At 37.9% G+C, this 20,898-nt stretch overlaps 1 protein-coding gene across 7 annotated transcripts in view; it reads left to right on the top strand.

The window, feature by feature from the left end:
• Positions 1 to 20,898, top strand: part of CDK14 (cyclin dependent kinase 14) — a 289,389-nt gene that overhangs the window by 144,284 nt on the left and 124,207 nt on the right. For 6 of the 7 annotated variants that reach the window (XR_014943061.1, XR_014943060.1, XM_015853369.3 and 3 more), the window contains 2 exons: positions 671 to 794; positions 19,270 to 19,390. Coding sequence is in view for 4 of the 7 variants with exons in the window: in XM_015853369.3 (XP_015708855.1) it covers positions 671 to 794; positions 19,270 to 19,390 (245 nt within the window). In the remaining 3 variants the exon portion in view is untranslated. The remainder of the gene's footprint in view (positions 1 to 670; positions 795 to 19,269; positions 19,391 to 20,898) is intronic. The other variant, XR_014943062.1, reaches the window with a different exon arrangement.

Below are 20,898 nucleotides of genomic sequence, written 5' to 3'. Positions count from 1 at the left end.
TTAAAAAAAAAAATCCTTGGTGAAATGAGTTGGGTTCTTATCTAAATCTACTTTAAAAACTTTTATAAGTGTAATTAAAAAGTCATCTTTAGGTTTGCTAAGAATTATTATTTCTTTATGAAATATACCTAAATAACTCCTGTAAAAAGCTTTAAAGAGGGAAACCTCCCCTACTTGGAGATTTGCTTGGGTACGCAGGCATTATTGTTATACTATTAATTTCTTTGTTTTAGCTTCAGTGTTCCATCCCCCAGCCTTATCTCCCCATTCCTATCCACCCCATACTGTTGTTTCCTATAATTAGAGAAGATACACATCTGTCTTCAGGCTACCACCTAATCTCTAAGGCCATATGGGTAAATGGAATATAATTATAATTTGGTAGGAACTGAGCCTTCTGCACATGGTTATATTGTTTTTGTTCTGTTTAACATAGGCAAGAAGAATCTACAGTATAGCAGGGCTTGGAAAATGGGGTTAGTCCTTTAAAAGTACATACCTTTTAGATTGAAATTTCATGTGTTAAATTGGGGTGGGAATTACACAGTTTGGGAGGAATTCTAACACAATGTTACCACAATATGCAAGCATCCTGCATACTGTGAAGCAATCATCTGTGGTTATATGCAAAATATTAACAGAGGTCATTTTTTGTCCCCCTCTTTTTCAGTTATTTTTATTTCAGTTGCTGCGAGGACTGTCTTACATCCACCAGCGTTACATTTTGCACAGGGACCTGAAACCACAGAATCTTCTGATCAGTGACACGGGGGAGTTAAAGCTGGCAGACTTTGGTAGGCAAGCAGTTAATTACAAGTCTCTTATAATGTTGTAGGAATGTCAGACAGATGGTTCCATTGATTTCTCTTCCCCCCACCCTATTCCTTAGACACACGTTCTTTATTGTAGATAATTGCACATTTTTCTCCTGAGCGAAGAAATTGATTATGGTCAACAAAATGCTTGATTAAAAGGGAGCAAATGAAAAACAAATATATATTCCAGTTCTCACCAGGAAAATAATGCTGGAAGTATTTCAGTTTTTCTTCCTGTGAGACCTCTGAATTAGAATTCCAAACTTTTGAAAAGAGAGATGAAGAAAGAGGGAGCGAGAGTTGAGGAAATACAGGATATGTGAAGAACACAAGCACTTTATGCAAGCAGCTTTAGGGTTGGGGAGATCTGAAAGTAGGATTAACTTTCATAAAATGATGATTGATTGAAAGAGACTGAAGGATACAAGAATATTTATTCTTTCTAAAGATGAAAGGAAACTAAGATCATCTGGACTGCTTTCAGCATCCATTCTTAGTCCCTTTAGGGGAGTATATATATGAAGTAGTAGTATGTATGTGAAGTATAAAGGCATGGGAAATTGTCAACTGAAATATTACCCTTTTTGGCTTTATAAATGTATTTTAAAGTACTTTCTAGTGGCTGCACTGGAGCAGTACTCTTTCTTTATGAATATCATTGTGAGTAGAAATGTGGAGCATGACAGTATAATTCTTTAGCAATTTTCACAACATGTAGGAACTTCTCTTTTTCCTATAGGTCAACTTTTCATTTACTGATTCCAGCCGAACTTCTGATGTAAGCTGAAAATCAGCTTTTTTGAAATGTCTTTTATTTTTATGACTGCTATCCACATCAGGCTTCACATTTCATTCACCAGCAGTAATGAGGAAGCCTTATGTGCTAATTGGCAATTTCACTGTTAATGTAGTCATGTGTTTTGTCTTTTAATTAGTATTACTCCAATTAACAGCTCTGTGTGTATTTGCTGTGCTAGAGAAGGGAACAGAGCTTCAGGTAGACACACTCCATAACTTGATTGGCCTGTAGATCATGAGGTGATTAAAGAAAGAACAATAGACTTAAAAATAAAAAAAGTCCATTTTTACATATGGTTTTCTGTTACTGTTTCTCAAAACTTGGAAGATACCAAAAGCTCCTTAAATGTTTTAAAAAAGCTTTCCTGCATCTTTTATTCTTAAATTATTGCAATATGTGAATTGTGAAGTGTTTTTGATTGTAGTGAAGTATGAATTAGCTGTCTGTTGAAGGTGTCATGCTGTTTGAAATGGCTAGTTTTTTTGTGTCATTCATATCTGCAATACACTGTGCAGTTATCTTAAATATCCCCAAATATATCTATATTATAAATTCTTTAAGACCTTGTTATGATGGTCCTCCAGTTTGGAAGATACTGAGAATTCTGTAGATAACTTTGCAGTCTCTTTAGCTATTTTGAGTACTTCATATGATCATGTGATGCTTTTCCTTTCTTTACTTTTTCTTTCCCCCTGAAGCTAAATGTCCAATTTGAAGCTTTTTTAAAAGAGATAGAGAAAGTCAATTCAAGAAGAATCACAATTGAAAAAAATATCCCTCTCAAAAATAACCTTCTGTAGTAAGTTTGTCACTATAATAATAGAATTGTCATCTATCAGATACAGATATTGTCCATCCATTGTAATTTTGCATTCACTATTTGTTTCTCTGGTTTTAGTCTCTCTAGAGCTTGAAACCCATGTTAGGTTGGTGAGTAAATGTATATATTGACACTGATTCTCATCTTGGACTGCAAGGCATTGCTATATAACATATAGGTAAAACAGTCCTACCTTGATTAAGTTTGTTGGTTAAATACTGATCCATCTGTAGTATAATGAAGTTCCTCCCAGGCAACTTGTCTGACAAGACACATCAGAGTTACCAGACTTAGGTCTTTATGTTTTATTGTAATGTTTAGTGAAATCCTTGAAAAGCCTATTAAAAACGAAGAGCAAATCAGAGGTCTGAAAAAGTCAGTGGCCTCTGCTAAATTCCACAGTAGCCAGCCCTTTCTTTGGGCAAAGTTCAGTAGCCTCCCTTTTTTGGTTGCAGGCAGGGAGCCTGCAGACTTTTCAGTCCCATTCTTAAGAAAACAAACAAAAAGCCTTTCACCGGCACTTCTAAGCAATTTGTTGGAAATGTGAACTGATCAGTGCAGTGCCCAGCTCAGATGCACAACTGACTATTCTCTGGGTGTGCTGGCTGTTGTGGCCAGCAAAACAGAAGAAAGGCTGGGATGTTTGTTCTCATTGTCTGCTTTCACCCCATTGTATTAGGAAATAGAACTCCCTTTTTTGCAGCTCTAGGCCAAATGTGCCTTTCAGTGACACCAAAGGCAAAACTTTCTCAGCTTTGTATTGATAGGCATTAAAGGTTGACAATTGTGCATTACTATGAAATGAAGAATAGAAACGTAGAAGGTAAAGACAGAAAGAAATTACCAATAGTAGGTGCACAAATGTATAATGATGTGGTGAGGATTTTTTTTTTCCTTCTTGTAGTTTGTCTTGACCTAACCAAAACATCTGTGTAATCTACTCTTATATACTGAGAGGGGATTATATGTCTCTGTTTTTTTTTTTTTTTCAAGCTGTATTTTCTTTTGTGGCTGATGACCTTGTAAAATTGAAAACCAGATGGGTTGAATTTCTCTTCTGAGAACTGAGTTGAAAAATTAGAAGTGATGGGGTTGAAGTCTGAAGGGTTGTGACCCCTCTCACTGGAGGCATGAGAAATGAGAGCACACACGTGTGCGCACACAGGCGTGCATGTGCACATTTACTTATTGAAACACTGCATTGCCACAGCCCATCTTCCTCGTTCCCAGGATCAGACTCTTAAACGAGATGTAAAATAGAGACTTGCTTCTCTTTACGTTTTTCTCCCACAATTGCCTAATTCACGATAATGTGCTTGGAGAGGAAGATGGTTTAGATTATGCTTTTGATTAATTACATGAGAAGCAGTATGGAAATTAGAGAAATGAATGCTTTGTTTTTAAATGCACTCGAGGCAGAAGAGAACCTATCACAAAATCAGTTTCTGTCAGAGATAGCATTGACTTTGCCAGCACAATAAATATGAAATCCTAGAGCAAAAGCCTTTTTGTCTCTAAGGATAAGACCTTTATATTTTGGTTTCATAAGTTTACAAAAAACTAACAGCTTGACTGAAGGTTTTTAATTTGGAATGAGGCTTATTTAGTCTTCTCAGCACAGGATATCAAATAAAAGCAGGCTGTAGTAGATCATAGTTCTTGAACAAACAAGGTAAAAGAAAGGCTATTCATGCCTGCCAGTGCATTGCATTGCAGCTGAAGTGGAATCTTTGAGCAACCGTGGGCATGTGTTTTTCTACAGCACAGCTCCCAGACATTGACACTCGGCTGTGTGGGAGTGCCTTTGTTCGGCTGAGCGGCAGCCTGCTTTGCTATTCGTGTGTTATAGCTGCTATGAAATGAACATTTATGAGAAGACAGCAGCAAAATGAAAAGGGATAACACAACACAGAGACCTTATCAAATTAAAAATTTATGAGGTATAAAAAATGGCTTTTCTTGAGAAGATATAATAGGGAAGACTACTACCTGAATAATTACTGCTCTGAAAAATAGTCCTTGAATTTCCTGCATTCTTTTTTCCATCTAATTAAAATTCCAGAGGAAATTAAAGTGTATTAGGAGTTTTTGTTATGAAATGATTGAATAAATGTGAGAATTATTTTTTATTCTGTAGTGTAAATTTGTCTCTATTTTTATTTATTTCCTCCCTGCACATGTATGTCTTGACTAGAAATAAAGTATTGTAAACCTTTAGTGATTAACACCTTAATCAGTTACAAACCTAAATGAATAGATCCTTGTTTTTGTTGCTGTTTACTACACAGACTGGGCTGCACAGCTGTTACTCATACGTTGGTTAGTAATTTCTCCACTTTAACTTTTCTGTACACTGCTTACAGATGTGTTTGTTTGGCCTTTGGATGTTTATTGACTTAGAAAAAAATTATCTTTGAGCTTCTGTCTAGGAAAGCATTGAGCAGCTTTGAAAGCAAAGTGTGTTTCTAGGACAAATGCATTTATGTTAACTTTAAAGTGTCAAGTAACTGTACAACAGTGGAGAGGAGTGTGAGCTCAAAGACTGAACACTAAGAAAATGTCTTTTTCAAAAGTTACTTGTGATCAGACGATTAATAATCTAAGCAAAACAGCTACCTAAGGATACGTGGTTTGTATTCATACTGAAAAATCATTCAAGATTTCTTTGGTTTATTTGTATATGAAGCACACATTATAAGCAGTACAATGTGTTATTTCAGTGATCCATTTTTCAGCGTCAGACCTCTGAAAGATATATACCAAAGACTAGAGGAGCAAATTCAGAAAAAACCCTGCCAAGCATATTATCTTGGGCTCTGCGTGAAGGTGCTTCTGAGTGATACTCATGCAGAAGGGTCTGAGGTGTTGAAGGGGCTTAGATGGCAGCAGCTCAGCTTTGCATTCTGTGGGAAGATTAAGGCAACTGGGAGGTAGATGGGTTGAGGTGAACTAGAAGGCAACAGACTGCTGAGGAGTCAAAGGTAAGGGACTGGAGGAAAATATGTAAGAGAAGAAATAAGTGGTTGTGGAACATTTTGGCCCTTTCATAAGTGGGGCAGCAGACTCACGTAGGGATGTAGTGCTCAATGACTTCCTTTTCTTGGTCTTCACAAATAAAATTTCACAGTCCTTTGTTTTCTGAAACAGGGTTCAGGGAGGAGAGAAATGAGTGGAAGAGAATTGAGCCAGGGATCTTCTCAAAAGTCTTGACCCATGGATGTTCATGGGACCAGACAGAAGGCATCTGGAGGGTACTGACAAGGATGACTGATGTTATCATGAGGGCTTTTTCTATCATCTTTGCAAAACTGTGTTGGCTAGTCTAGGTTCCTAGTAACTGAGGAAAGGTGACCGTTGTCTTTGTTTTCAGAAAGAGCTAGAAGGAAGGTCTGGGGCTGAGCAATCCCCATCCTTGTAAAAACAATGAAGCAAGTCCTCCTGCGCACAATAGCATTTAAGTATTGTTTATACTAATCTAAATCAAGATTGGCTAATCAGTTATGTTTGCATCCATGTAATCATGCTTAAGAAACTGCAGCTCAAATTCTCTAAATAGTGTACAGCACGCAGTGAGGAGGTGGGAAGTGAATCCCACCATCCAAGTAGTACTTCCCAGGAAGGATTTGCCCCCCTGTGTCTTACTGTCTATCCCAAAATTTCAACTAACTGCCTAATATTCTGATTCTTCTGGGGACAATTTGGACCTTTCATCTGATTGTAGTATGTTTTGTCTTACAAATTGTTAGAATAATTTTGTGCTTTCTGGCTTGGAAGCATACAGTTATTACTAGAAGTTATCACATGAAAGATTTACAGAGCTTTTAGGGGCAGGCATGACATGTCACCTACTGATACATGAAAAAACTCCTCAGGGCAGGAGCATTCATTTGTCTTGCATGTGAGGCAGTCATAGCACCTCAGGCTGTGAGAGAAACTGGCCAAATTATTAGGGTCCTTTTCCTGCTTTATCTGTGAGTTGATCAACCTGCTGCTATGAGTTGTAGTTCAGGGACTTGCTCATTGGTGAAACTTCCCTGCAGCCATCTTTTCCATTTGACTTTTCTGCTCGGTCTGCAGTATAGATGAATTGCACAACGTGTGCAGTAGGTCTGCTTGGTCTGCACATTGGATTGTGCGATTTCAAATATGAATATGTCCTGTGTGGTCACATATATTAATTGGGGTGCCATTCTAGTTAGCATAAACACTGACTTTCTCACTGTGCTATGGCTGCAAGACAGTGTAAGGCCGAGACTGTGTAGGCACCTATGCAAGCAGAAGTAAAAAACACTTTCAAATCATGAAACAGAAACTCCAGAAGGTTAGCTCGAATATAGTTTACAGGATAAGAACACTTGCTGACTGATTCGTTAATATTATTGTTTGTTTTTTTTTAATTATATTTTTAAAAGTTTGAATAGAAATTGTCCACTCACTTCTCTGCCCTGATTTTTCAATATTTCAGCCCGTTAAACAAGCTGTGGTAATATCCTAGAGAGTTCTAATGCTACAAGATGAGTTAGAATATCAGAAACTGGTGTTTTAATGCTTTGGGACTTGTTCATGCAGTCAGAGATGCCCTTCCTTGCATACTTTTAGATATATAGTACAATTAATAATAGATAGATGGGGCAAAGAAGCTTGAGGTTTGCAATAAAAAGAATTACACTCAATGGAGTTGCAATTTTAAGCTGCAGCTGAGTATTAAAGAACATGTTTTCATGAATTTCTGTACAGATATTACTACTAGGTGCATGCTGGAAATCTATCACAGGGGAAAAAGCTATTGATGTATAGTTTGTTTATCATTAAAATGATTAAAGCTATGTTGATAACTTGAATAAAAAAAATCTTTTCCACAGAAAGAATCCCATAAGGAATCACTTTATAAACTACCACATACATTCATATGAAAGGCTGGATAGCACAAAAGATTGCGTGGATAACTGCTATGTTATTCTGTGTCATGGTCCACAGAGTATCAATTATGGACGATTATGGTAGTGGTTAGCCAGAGCCACCCCCTTCCCCTCCCCAAAGCAAGGCCTTCCTGTGCAGCTCGTGTGACCTTCTCATGTTTTCTCCAGAAGAGGCTTGTGGTAAGGAGCAAGAAGAGATGTGTAGGTGGCAGGAAGTCTCAAGCAGCAGAAGTGCAGAGAGGTGGATTTGATTTCTGATATTTGGGCTGATTAATTCTTTTGTGCATTGTTTTAGCGAGATGAAGATGGCAGAGAATTTGTAGCCTAGTACCGTTTGGTGCCTCTTGCTTCTCATGCATATTTAGTTTGTTGTTTCCTATTGTGGACCTCAGTCTTGTTTGTTTGACTGATCTGATGGCTTTATTGAGGAGTCAGATGTATCTAATTTTAAAATTGCCATTGTGAGAGCTGATGCAGGAACAGTATTTTATGGACAGAAATTGGGTTTGCTAGCCTATGGAGAAGTAATAGATTTGACACAGGATTGAGCCACACGCTGAATTTTTGTCCATGTCAGTCTCCACTGACTGTGGTTTAACAGTTGAAAATAAAATGCTTGGAAAATACCCATCTTTTCTGCCATAGTAGTGAGTAGATTTCATAACTTGAGTTCTTCCCACTGAGAAACACCATGTAGAATTATTGGATACTATGGAATAAAATAATAATTTGTTTTTAAACCAATAAGGAACTGGAGGTTGGCTTGAGTCACTAAATGAATCCCCTGTTAAAAGCATCTCAGATTACTTATTGTTCAATCCAGTTTCTCATTGTTAGAAGTCAGAGATATATTGAGCCTTTAAGTAGGAGGAAAGCATCTTAATTATCCATTAAAGGCAATAAAGGAAGTTGGTTATGACACTGTTAAAACAACTGTGATAAAAATTCTGTTAGGGTGTTTTGTGCTTAGGAAGAATATGGTCTTTAGATGTCATCTGCAATGCAGCTGGCTCAGTTCTGATCGTGACCCTGCATTATTACCACAGCAGTTATTACCACAAGAGAAGCCCATCCATCTACAAGAGTCTGTAGATGTATTTTGAATCTGGGCAGTAAAGAATTTTTTTCATCATAAAAAAAAGCCTTACTTTGTCATGTGACCACTCGTGTCTACACGTTTTGCTGCTTCTCTAGCCTTAGTCTGTAGCCTTGTAAATAGTGAGACTATAAATGTCTGTGTTTAAAGCACCAAACTTTCTTAAAAATGTAGCTTCTCCTCCTTTCTCAACTTAGAAAACAAGAGAGAAACACCTTGGCATTTTGTATTGCCAGTCTGGTTTCTGAAGTTTAATATGTCACACGATATTTTCAGACACGCTGAGCAGCTGCAGCCAGACTAACTTCAGTCTAAAGGGAGCTTCCTGTGCCTCAGTCCATGGGGATATTTGAGGAGTGGTTGCCTCCTGCCTGAAAAATGGCAAGCTGCTTTTGTCAGTGCAGCTGTATGTGAATGCCGGCTGTGCACCTGGTAAAGCTTTTGAATACAGGCATCCTGGTTTGGTCTAGCACTGCTTACCCCTTAGGACTTATTGGTCTGATCGCGGTTTTGTTTATTGCTTCCTTATTTGGGAGAGCATATTACATAATAAAGGGAGAAAACTACACCAAATTTTAAAATCATTTAAATTTCTTTGATGTGTTGTTAATTATGCAGATTTATTTTATGCAGGAAATAATCGGCTGTGTGGAAATGAAAGGGAAAGTGGAAAAGGGTGTGGCTTCAGGAAGAAAGAATTCATCATCACTCAGAACAAAAATATTGATATGGAAAGAAAAGATTAACTTGAAACGAGAATGGCAGTTCATTAAGAGAAATGTGCTGTTTAGCATGATATGAAATAATGCCACGATTCAGAGAGCATTTTAAGGAAGTGCTGGCTCTATAATTTATGCCATGATTTGTTTTGTCCCAGTTGTTTTAAGTCCTTGTGTTACTGCAATAGATTCACATTTTATCTATTAATTTTTAATAGTTAATGCAAGTTTTTTTCACTCTTTCTGAAAGGTACAATGTTGGCTGTATTTATATTATTTCAGTTGCACAATTCGTATTAATGTATTGAGAGGAGAATTTCCCTGGCAGCCTGGGGAATTTTTAGCTTTTTTTTTTCTCCTATGGCCATTGAAAATAAGGGAGAAGGAGATGTTCAGGTGTCATCTCTTTTATGGTCACCCCTATTTATGAACATATGTTTCTACAAATGTATCATATAACACCCCTCCTGTGAGGACAGGCTGAAAGAGCTGGAGCTGTGCAGCCTGGAGAAGAAAGGGCTCTGGGGAGATCTGAGAGCAACCTTACAGTATCTAGAGGGGAGCTACAGGAAAGAACAGGACAGACCCTTTAGCAGGTTCTGTGGTGATAGAACAAGGGGAAATGGCTTCAAGCTTAAAGAGGGGAGATTTAAGTTGGATATAAGGAAAAGGTCCTTTACAGTCGCTCCGAAAGTAATGTCTCCTATTTATTTTCTTGGCAACTACAACAGATAGAGCACAATAACACTACTGAATAGAGAAAATTCTCACTTACAAAACACTGTTTTTCAATGTAGTCACAACCAGTAGCTATGTGTTTTCACAAGCCATGAACAAGAGCGTGCATGCCTTGCTGTATGCTTTGTTGACAATGGTAAGGCACTGGCAGATGTTACCCAGAGACGTGGTGGATGCCCTGTCCCTGGAGACTTTCAAGATGAGACTGGATCAGGCCCTGGGCAACCTGCTCTAGCTGTAGGTGTCCCTGTTCGTCATAGGAGAGTTGGACTAGATGACCTAGGTCCCTTCCAACTCTAAGGATTCTATGATACTCAAATTCTATTTCATCATTTTAAAGTCACTTCTTAGTAACTTCTTTTTTTTTTTTTATTTTTTATTCTTATTCACTCTTGTGGCTATATTTGGTTTTAACACTATTTCATTGTAATGGTGTTTAAGTTACTTACTAACTGTAGTGGGTATGTTTGATGATAGAGGCAGGTACTGACTCTGATGCACTAGAAGAAAATGTCTTTATTGTGTTGATACTATAATAATTGACACTAAGTTCTGGAATTATCAAGCAAGGTGGAAATTCAATTCAGCTTTAAACTAGAGATCATAAGAAAGATCTATAGATCTTAGGAAAAGAACTCAAAAATCAATGATAATAAAAAGCACTGTCTTACTGAAATGTACTTTATAAACATGAAATTCTAATTTACCTTCTGGAAACTGACAGTTCCTTGCTCAGGATGGTGCTCAAAATTATGGCCATGCAGGTTGCAGGATGTGATGCTGAATGGATTATCAAAATAAGATGTTCTCACCTGTGTACCTCAGATTTGTTCATACATGCAAACTTGTAATAAGAAATGGTTTAAAGAAAATATCAAATGTTGCAAAGTTCCTAATAATATGGCAGTGGTATTTTGCCCATGTGAAAATACAATTAGAGGCAGGGGGGTTGGAACTACATGATCCTTGAGGTCCCTTCCAACCCGGGTAATTCTGTGATTCTGTGATTCTTGCAATATAGAAGTAGTTTCCATCAAGCACTGCATGGAGAAGCACAGCAATAGTCTGAAAAAGCAGAGAAGTGAATGCTTTGGATTCAGTACTAACGTTTTCATTTTTTCAATAAAGGGATTTGCAGTTCCACTGGCTTAGTAAGGTTACAACTATGTAACAGTGTAGATTTTGTTCTAAGAGCTCCAATTTTGCCTTGCTGGCAGTGGCATTTCAGTATCACTTTCTAGAAAGATGCCACATGACAAGCATTTGCTTTTTGACTACCTCTTTCCAGAATTACATTGTAGAATCCACAGCTTTAATGCATTTCTAATGTAAATTTTTTAAAACGAAATTGCCTGTTTTCATTTCTTCTTTCTCTGTGACAAAATTGTATTATGAACTGATTAGGTGGCTCTGCAGGAATACAGATGCGTGACTACTGATGTAAAGTCAGATCATCATTTAGACTTAAGCATATTGGAATGTCTCTCACAAAACTTTCCTTGTAAGATTTGTGATTCAGCTAATTCAAGATGACATCGACATTAAATGAGTTTTGAGGAGCAATTCAATTGAACAGATGCATCTGAGGCTCCAGAGATCACTGTCATAATATGTTGCTGCATTATAACACAGAAGCAGCTGTACTTACATAGGTTTTCTTAATGGTCTCACACTTTAAGGCAAAGTGAAAATAATGTTAAAATTTAGTGAAATCTTTAGGTCTCCTATAGTTATTTTCTTCTTCAAATAGCATAGACTTCTGCTTCGTTTTGTTAGCTTTGTGTCGATGCTTGTACTGTATTGCCCTATCTTTTCAGATCATTTTTCTCTGACTTAAGCCAGTACGGATAGATGTGTTTTTAGATTCTGCAGGCATTATCTAGCATGCAAATATATGTACTGATGTGGTAGTGCATGCAAAATGTACCAGACTTCTTCCACAGAAAAGCCACGACAATGTTTTAAGAAAATATGTAAGTTAAAGAGAATAATGTATTGCAGGAATACCAAGTATTAGCTGAATATCTTTGTTATCTATGAACATTCTGGCATGGGTCCTGGAAGCAGCCTGGGTTAAACTTCCCCATTGCTACAGAACCATTTGTGCCAGCCATGGCTCAGATGCCAGGCCTGTGAGGTGGAACCAGTGCAGCTGTGTCCTGCAGCAGGGACGTGCATGGCGGGGGGCTCTTAGCTGGTAGCGCAGGCACATCAAACTTAATGGCATTGGGTGTGAAGTGCAGGAGCCAGGCACTGGCGGATCTGTTAGTTGCAGAATGGGGCCATTTATACGCGCATAGGCCAGGACTTGTGTTGTAAGAAATGGTGTTTCAGTGCCCACACTGAGATTCACAAGTTCCACTTTTGTGTATAATGCAAAATGGTATCATCAGCATTGGATATACAAATAGAAATAATTATTAGATCTAATTTTCAGGGGTGATTATTGTTTGTAGATTGTAGTAACATTGTTCTAACACTTGCTTTTTCATGTAGCCTTGCTCTTGTTAAATTAGCCTAAACTAAGTCCTGGGATCTTCCTTGTTTGTAAATAAATTTACAGATACTTTAATAAGCTTCTTAACCCAACCATTATTTTCATCAAAATTCTCTGGGTATTTTACCTCTGAACTAGAAATGATGGATCAGAAAAATGTTATTGTCTCACTCCATGCAGCAACATTCTAATAGACGCCGAAGTATCTTAGCCTTTGAGCCGAGTTCCAGCAGCCCCAGATTGGTATCACTGAGCTGTGGTCCTCATTAGGATATAGTCAGGATCAGTGCTGTATGGTCACTTCAGAAACAAAATTACCTGAGTGTAAACAACTGAGTTTAGATATCTGCATATAAAACCCATGGTGAAACTTAGCTTTTGTGTTTCTCTGTGGATGTTGGTGAGTCACTACACTAGCAACGAAACATGCTTATTTAACAGTTCTTCAGCTGTCAGATTTAATGAAACATTGCGGTGGAAGGATTTAAATGGTACTGCTGTCATGTATCGAAAGAGTTTGAGTCTGGTGTGTGTTCAGTCCCCTTAGCACCTGAACAAAGGGGAAGGTTGTTTGTCTACATGACATTTTTCTGCAAATATAAGTCTTAAACAGCTCTGAGAAAGGTTATTTATTTCCTTGCCAGTATTTCCTATTTAGCCTGTCTCATGCAATATGTCAAGTACCTACTGCATTTTATTGAATGATAAATTATCAAGATAGCAGTTGATAAAGGTTGATTCATTTTTACTTGGTCCCACGATGGAATAATCCAAAATTGGCTCTTGTAGTCATGCTTTTAGTTGGCCAGATGGGGAACACAGTCAATTGTTAACACAAGTAGCATTGCAGTAAGATGTTGATTTCTACGGTCATTGCTTGATGGGCTATTACACTACACCAGATTGCACATACAGAGGTTTATCTTCATCTCTGCAGTGCAATTTTTCCCTCATGGTCTGAATCACTTTACATTTTCTTTTCTGAGTTCCTTTGGTTTATAAGGGAAAAAGTCTGATGATAGGGAAACAAGAACATTACTCCTCAAATCTGCATGAAAGTAGTCTGCAACCTGTGTTGTCTTCAGCAAGAGCTTTATTCATAAGTCTTAAAACTCCATGTTGTTGTTTTGTGTTTTGTTTTTTAATGTTCCTATATTCTGAACTCTAACTGTTTAGTACATTGCTCGTTGATTCATAGCTGCTTCCCAGTTACCTCTTTTCTCGGGGAATATTGAAACATTCTCAAATGTATTACCTCTCATTTTCAACTGAGAATTATTTTCTTATAGTTTGTCCTTTCTAGAACTTCCTCCCTGTTCTTTGCAGATCCTCCCAATGTAAAACCATCTGTTCTGGCATTGTTAACTCTTTGCTTCAAACCTAAAAACTTAACTGGAATGAGCAATACTGACTTCTTCACTTGTGGCCTTATTAGCAAAGCAATGTATTCGTGCTGGGATGTTGTTAAGAGGAGAGGTAATCATTTTCATGTAGAATGTTTTGTGGCAGAAGAAAATGAGGATCATTAAGCAAAGATCCAGAAAGTGAATAGCAAGATATGAAACAGTGAATAGTTAAAATATCATGGGCATGTATCTCATGTTTCTAATGAATCCAAGTCTTTTCATTAATGCAGAAGTTATCTTTGATGTGAAATTGCTTGCTGTCCTTGAATTTTGTGAGCTGTCACGGCTGTGTGTATATTTACAGTGTTGGCAGTGTTAGTGTGGATTTCTTTTCTTTTTCTTTTTATCCTACCCACACCGTTATTTTTCAGCTTCTAGATTGGAGAGGCAGTTTGAACACACTTATGCTGACCCAGAAAATCATGGGAATATATATAATTTCACTATGTCAAAAATGGAACATGTATTCTTTCGCATTTCTGTGCCATCTATTTTTTGATTGGAACGGAACTGTTTGTGTGTTCCTTTCTGCTAATGGAGAATGAATGAGTTTGGCAGTCATTGTATGTGTTCATCATCAGCAGGCTTTTTCAATATGTATCAGGAAGTTTTTAAAGCAGAGAAACAAACAGCTTTATAGTTAGGATGGTTTTCAGTCACATTAATCACAAAGGCCTTTAATATACTGAACATCTCCTTATCCCTTACCTATGGTCTTGTGGATGGCTTTGGAGGTAGATGAAAGAGTTGATGCTGAGTTGTTAAAAAGAAGTGCTTTTCATGAAGGGTAAATTCTTGTTTCTTGTTAGTAGAAAAAAATATTTCTGCATCTTCCCTTCATCCAAACCCTTGTGTTTGTCACATTGATGGTGGAGACCGTTACACAGACCAGAATAATTATCACCTACACGGGGATTGCCTGAAGGCATGCGTGAGATAAGATTTGCAGGGAGAAAAGTCTTTTATTAGAAAAAGTGATAGTGTGGGAAAACCCAGGCTGTCAGGCACACATGCCTTTTGCTTGACTTATTGCTGCCTGTCTTGTGAAGGTTGACTCATGCTCTCTGCTTGGGAAGACTAGTCATTGCCCAAGTGTATTTAGGGAATATTAACCAGGGAACCTAATTAGGCTCTCTCTAGTATTGGGTGACTTTTGTAAATGAATATCACTACAGTGAACTGGTGGCTGCATTAGGAGTAAGGCAAAGGATATTGTAGGTAATTTATCATAGTTGAAAGAAATTTAGCTCAGATAAGCTACAGATAAGGGACAGATGAGTTCTGTTCAGCAGATGGACCTTCAGGCTGCAGTACGTTTACTTGCCAAGAACTGAATTCTGGGGTGGAGAGCCGAGTGCCTTGTTGAAACAGCATCAGTTTCTACCCATTTTACTTCTGTTTTGCTGTAATTTGGGTATTCACTGAATAAATATGTCTCTGTTTGTAAATAAGTAACTGAATAAATAGCTTAAGCAAAGTTGACAACACATGATCTTCAATAGATTAACTTAATAATATTTTAATATTGTTACTGAACAATGGTAACAAACCATGTACATTAAAGTAGTTGAAAAAAAAATAAAAATGGACAAGAATCAAAGAAGAGAAGCATGAAAGAAAGGAATCAAGGATAAGCAACACTGAAAGAGAAAAAACTTTTTTTTTTTTTTTGTTCGCAGCATGCCTTACTAAAGCCCTTTTTGTTATATCTAAATAAAAAAAGTAAACAAATCAATATATTTAAAGTATGATGGAAAGGAAAACAATGCACATACTTGGCAAGCCCTCCTTTTTGCAGCCATTACTGTCTTTGACATTTGCAGGATGAAGCTCACTGTGAACAAAGGCTTGCTGGTTGTCGCATGAATTTGACTAGAAAGTAATCCTGCAGCAAAAAGATATCAAATATTAATATTTGTGCTCATAACCAAAGGTATCTGTACTGAATAGGATTTGGGTCTGGATATAACTGCTTTCTCTTTGAAAAGCCAACTAAAATAAAATAAATTAAAAACAAACAAACAAAAAAAAATCAAAGGTGATAAATCAGTACAAATAAATCTGATATATCACTAACTGATGCTAGGTGAAATCAGAGATAGTCTCTGGGTCTGAGATAAAATGTAAAAACAGATGAAGCAGAGAAAGTTGTGTTTACCATGCAGGGAAATATCTTCTTGCTTTTGAGTTGTCCTGCAGAGCTCAGACAGTTAGGGTTAGATTCCATTCCGTTCCATTCCATTCTGTTCTATTCCATACACCAGCATACTGTCAGCCTGTGTTTTAAATAAAGGGCATTACAGGATCACATGAGCTGTTATTTAATGAATGATATAAAATACAGCTATGTTTTGTGGCACAGCACAAGTAGATGTTGCTGCGCAAGCTTAGTGGCATGTAATGCATGAGGAAAGTTTCTTCTTCCAGCTAGGATAAATAATAGACAATGAAGTAACTCCCTGGATAACAGGAATGTCTGTTGTTGCCATAATTATACTCAGCAGGGCTGATGCCACCTGACTTTAATCACTGGGCCTTATGCTTGGCTTCGCCCTTTCCAAATGAGGCCAGACACAGGCTGCGTGGTGACCTTTTATGTTTTGGAGGCTGTAGGATCTGGGAGGGACTTCACCAACTGTCAGTGAGCTGTCTATGCCTCTTCACAGACAAGAAAGGTGCAGGCAGCCATATGTAAATGCTGTGCCTTCACCTGGCGATGTCACCATCTCCCTTTTGGCTTTTGTTTGTCATATCCATTAAGATCTGAAGTTTAGATGATCAACCATGAGCTCTGTCTTTTTCAAAGGAGACTGTCACACTTCCTGTAGGGTATCCATGGAAACAGACAGGGAACCCTCAAAGAAAGTGATTGAACATGCTGTGCTAATTAATCCTACCTTTCAGTTTCCTTTCAGTTGAAGGATGTGGTTAAATAAATTTTGCATGGGTAAGCATATTTTAATGTGCAAAGGGGTATGAAATGCATAGGGGTTTTGTTTGTTTGTTTGTTTGCTTTTTTCTGCATATTTTTTAAACAAACAAAAAATCTCCCCAAAGTAACCCAAGATGGTAACTGTCATCTGTGCACATCTGGAACATCAAAACAAGAAGTACGGAATCTTGTCAGTATTTATATATATATATTTTGGTAGCGCTGCTTTTAAACTGTAAATATGTCTGAAAGATGAGGGTGTTTTTCATGCTTCAAGTGGGACGAGAGACATTTACATTAATTTTGAGTCTTCAAATGAAAGTGTTCATAATTGCAAATGCTGTATTTGTGCAGAGTGTTCTTCAGAAAAGCAAACTTTGTTCTCATTCCTAAGAAAAAGAAGCTCCTCCAAGGCATTAGCCTAATTTGGGCCCTTTGAATTCTGTACTGGAAAAGCAATTGACTAAAACAGAGGGCTGCGCCAAATGTTCTTGTGTCAAATTTTAGCCTTTCCATGTATTTCCCTTGGTTGTTCAGTTCTGCTAAATTTGGCCATGTAATCTGCAAATTTAGTGTAAGTGCATGAGCAGGAAACCAGTTGGCCACTATATAAAACTTATGGCTTGAAACCTCTTAAACCTGGATCACTTATGCCATTTGATGTCAGTGTATGAGCTTGATTTGCTCTTACAAATTAATGTTTTGTTTCCTAACTTTCTCAGTTCCAGTAATGATCCTCTTATAACTGAGAAACCAGATGTAGCAACCTCAAAGGTGCCTGCCCAAGTAACTTGTGAATGCCCCATCCCTGGAGGCATTCAAGACCAAGCTGGATGTGGCTGTGGGAAGCCTCATCTAGTGGCTGGCAACCACAGAGCAGGGGGGTTGAAACTAAATGGTTTTTAAGGTCCTTTTCAACCCAGGCCATTCTATGATTCTATGACAGGTACTGCAGGTAGCATAAGGCTACCTCTCCTCTTCTGAGGTGTGCTGCAGTTGCCGACCTTGCGTTCTTTACATGAGCCAAGTATTGGTCAAGCTAGTGATCAAGTGGACAAATATAAGGGAGATGGGAGTCTGAAAACTGAAGCGGGGAAAAAAAAATAGTTTGTTCATATTTAAAATGTTCTTGTTGCTGTTTTGTTTTATGTTTTGTTTTTTTTTTTTTTAAAAGACATTTTGGCATACAGGTCAAATTATTCCCCTACACTGGTCTAATTGCTATAATCAGCTGATAATGCAACCTACTGGCAAGATTTGCCATCATTACTATGGAGATGTATTCACTGAGATTAACTGTTCTTAAATAGCTTCTCCAGTGCATTAAGAAAGGTGCAAAGGACTCTCATCATTACTTTTATGTGATTCTCATTTTGTGTATTTCTTTCTGAGGGCATAGCCGCTTTCTGGTTTATGTGAGGTGTAAGACATGACTGTGACCTGTTAGTGATTTCATTTTTTTATTTGTGTGAAAGGGAAACCAGTAAGTCTTTGTTTAGGAAGAAAAAAAGCAGTGGTGCATTGCACTGATTTCTATTACTTCTGCATGTCTGGTGTTCCCAGTGAGGGACAGGGTGGTCTCAAGGCACTAAGCAGGAGCAAGCTGCTTGGAAAAGGTGTTTGTAGGTGATGGGAACAGTCACCAAAAGTCCTGGAAATGTTTTTTTTCCAGTTTCTTGATGAGTGACGCACTTGTAGGAGAACCATTAGAAAGATACACATTTTACTGATGCTTATAAAAGCACATGAGAATCTCTCCTAAAATCTTTCCAGTTTTACATGGGGTAGATTATAGTTATATAGTTCTGTGAGTCATTTTAAATGTCTGACAAACTTGAAAGACAATTATTGTAAATAGTATATTTTTAGTAGGTTACAGCTTTCATCATTTTGATTTCTGTTTCTGAGATTGCTGCACTGCCAATGTATATATTTTGAGAGAGAAGAATTTTGCATGTAACATTTTTGGATGTATTGCTGCAATATTAATATTTATTTGAATGGAAATGTCTGAGTGTTTCTACTGCTTTCAAATACAAATTTGAATAAGCAGGCTGGAATTTGCAGCATCAACAGCAGGTTTTCTTAGGCTCCCCTAAAAAACATCTAATCTGTGTCACTGTATGTATGGGAGTTCCCTTTCCATTCTCTTTTCCTAAGCACTTAAATGAAAGACTTTTGATGCCTAAGGATGAGTAGTTAATGGAAATGAATAACTTTATTTATTTGTCTTTCATTTAAGTATACCACATTGTAACTTTACATCTCCCCAGGGCTTCTGGTTGTCATTATCAAAGTCAAATTTTATTATTCTTTCATAGTAATCACAGCTATGTTTAGCCAAGTATTAAATCAACGATGCTTTCTTCCATTAAGCAACTTATTTTGTTACTAGTAGAAAAAAGTTGCTTGCAACATGTGTTCATGTTAACGTGATGTGATCTCATATATACTTTAAGGATCTTAACTCTACAGCAAACCATTTCTTTGGTTCAGTTTTTATTAATTTCTTTGTGTTTACCCAACAGGTCTTGCAAGAGCTAAATCAGTTCCCAGCCATACGTATTCTAATGAAGTGGTAACCCTATGGTACAGACCTCCAGATGTCCTTTTGGGATCAACAGAATATTCAACCTGCCTTGACATGTGGTCAGTATAGCATCTTTGCGCAACACACTATGTAGGTGCTTTAGCTCCGATTTTGTGAGTGTAAAACAAATATGTGGCACAGTTAATGGTGTAGTTAAAGCTTAATGTTATGGTGGTATAGTTCATGTGCAGTAATCTCTGTGGTTGACTCAGTTATTTCCATAAATGAATACCCTCCTGCAACCCACATGGTACCCAGGTGGGTACCTGCTGTTGGCATAGCATTAGCAGAGCCAGTAATGCTTTTCAGAATACTAGGAGTTGTTGCTTGCTGCTCCTTAGCGAACAGCTGGTAACTATGATTCAACTGGTAACTATGATACCACATGATGATCCACATGGTGGATAGTGCTATACTATCAATATCTGCTAAAGTACATAACTGGTAAAGCATTGCATTTACGACTGAAATGCCCAAATTTGCCCTGTCCATCAGATTGTATGAGATGTAGCAAGGAAAATCCCAGGATTCTCTGGATGCAAAAATACTGCATCTATTCATCTGCTCTGCCCATTAGCAGAAAGTCAGTGTGTGACATATTGTTGGACAAATTTCTTTCAAACTTGCAGGCTTTGTTTAGGCCTGAAGATTTGAAAGAACAGCATGATGCATGCAAGTTACAGCACCTAGCTTCTTTTGATGACATCAGTTAATTCCATGTTGAACAGTGAAGGTGTGTGTGTTTTTTTGACTGTTAGAAACCAAGGTAGAGGTTCCTCAGACTGCCCTTATACAAGAGGTGCTCCAGCCCTCCCTTTGGTTCTCCTCGTAGCCCCCTTCAGGACTCTTTCCATCAGCTCTGCATCCTTCTTGTGCTGAGGGCCCAGACATGGGCACAGTACTGCAGATGGGCCCTTACAGGGTCAGAGTAGAGAGGGACAGTCAACTCCATCACCCTGCTACCACTTCTCCTTTGATGCAGTCCTGAATTCACTTGGCCTTCAGATTTCTGCTACCCCTCACAAACTGGCCAACTATGGATGGCTTAGAAGGCCCTGGTAATACAGTTTCATTCACATGGTAGGCTGATCTACTGCTGCATCTGAAGTCAGTTTACAGCAAATTTCTATTGCATGTGACAGAAGAGCTTTGGGTTTTACTTGTGTGTTTGCTGTATTGCCTATGATAGTTTTTGCTGTGTGCTGGTGAGAGGTGTTTGTCCCTGCCTGGGTTACTGCCATGGACATGGCATATTCAGCATCAAGATCTGCTGGAGCTCAGGCAGCCATGGGGCTCTCCTTGTGCAAGGCTCCTCAAATCTGGGCCATAATTACATTAAAACCACCTGGTGATTTCCCAGAGTGAGAGGAAGGCAGAGACATGGAAAAACCTATCTTCCATCAGCTACAAAGATAATTTGGTAATTTGTTATCAAAAGTGTGTTTGTAGCATTAGCATTTTTATGCAATTACTGGCATTATGTCCTTATGGCAGAAACTGCATGCTCTCTTGTGTCCTTATTGATAATCCACATTATGTCAAAACTAGGCAGCCACTTCACTAAATA

This window comes from Coturnix japonica, chromosome 2 (genome assembly GCF_054131305.1).
Source record: "Coturnix japonica strain WE chromosome 2, WE-NBRP24, whole genome shotgun sequence".
In the NCBI taxonomy this organism is placed as follows: domain Eukaryota; kingdom Metazoa; phylum Chordata; class Aves; order Galliformes; family Phasianidae; genus Coturnix; species Coturnix japonica.
This window is presented reverse-complemented; position numbering and strand designations above follow the sequence as displayed.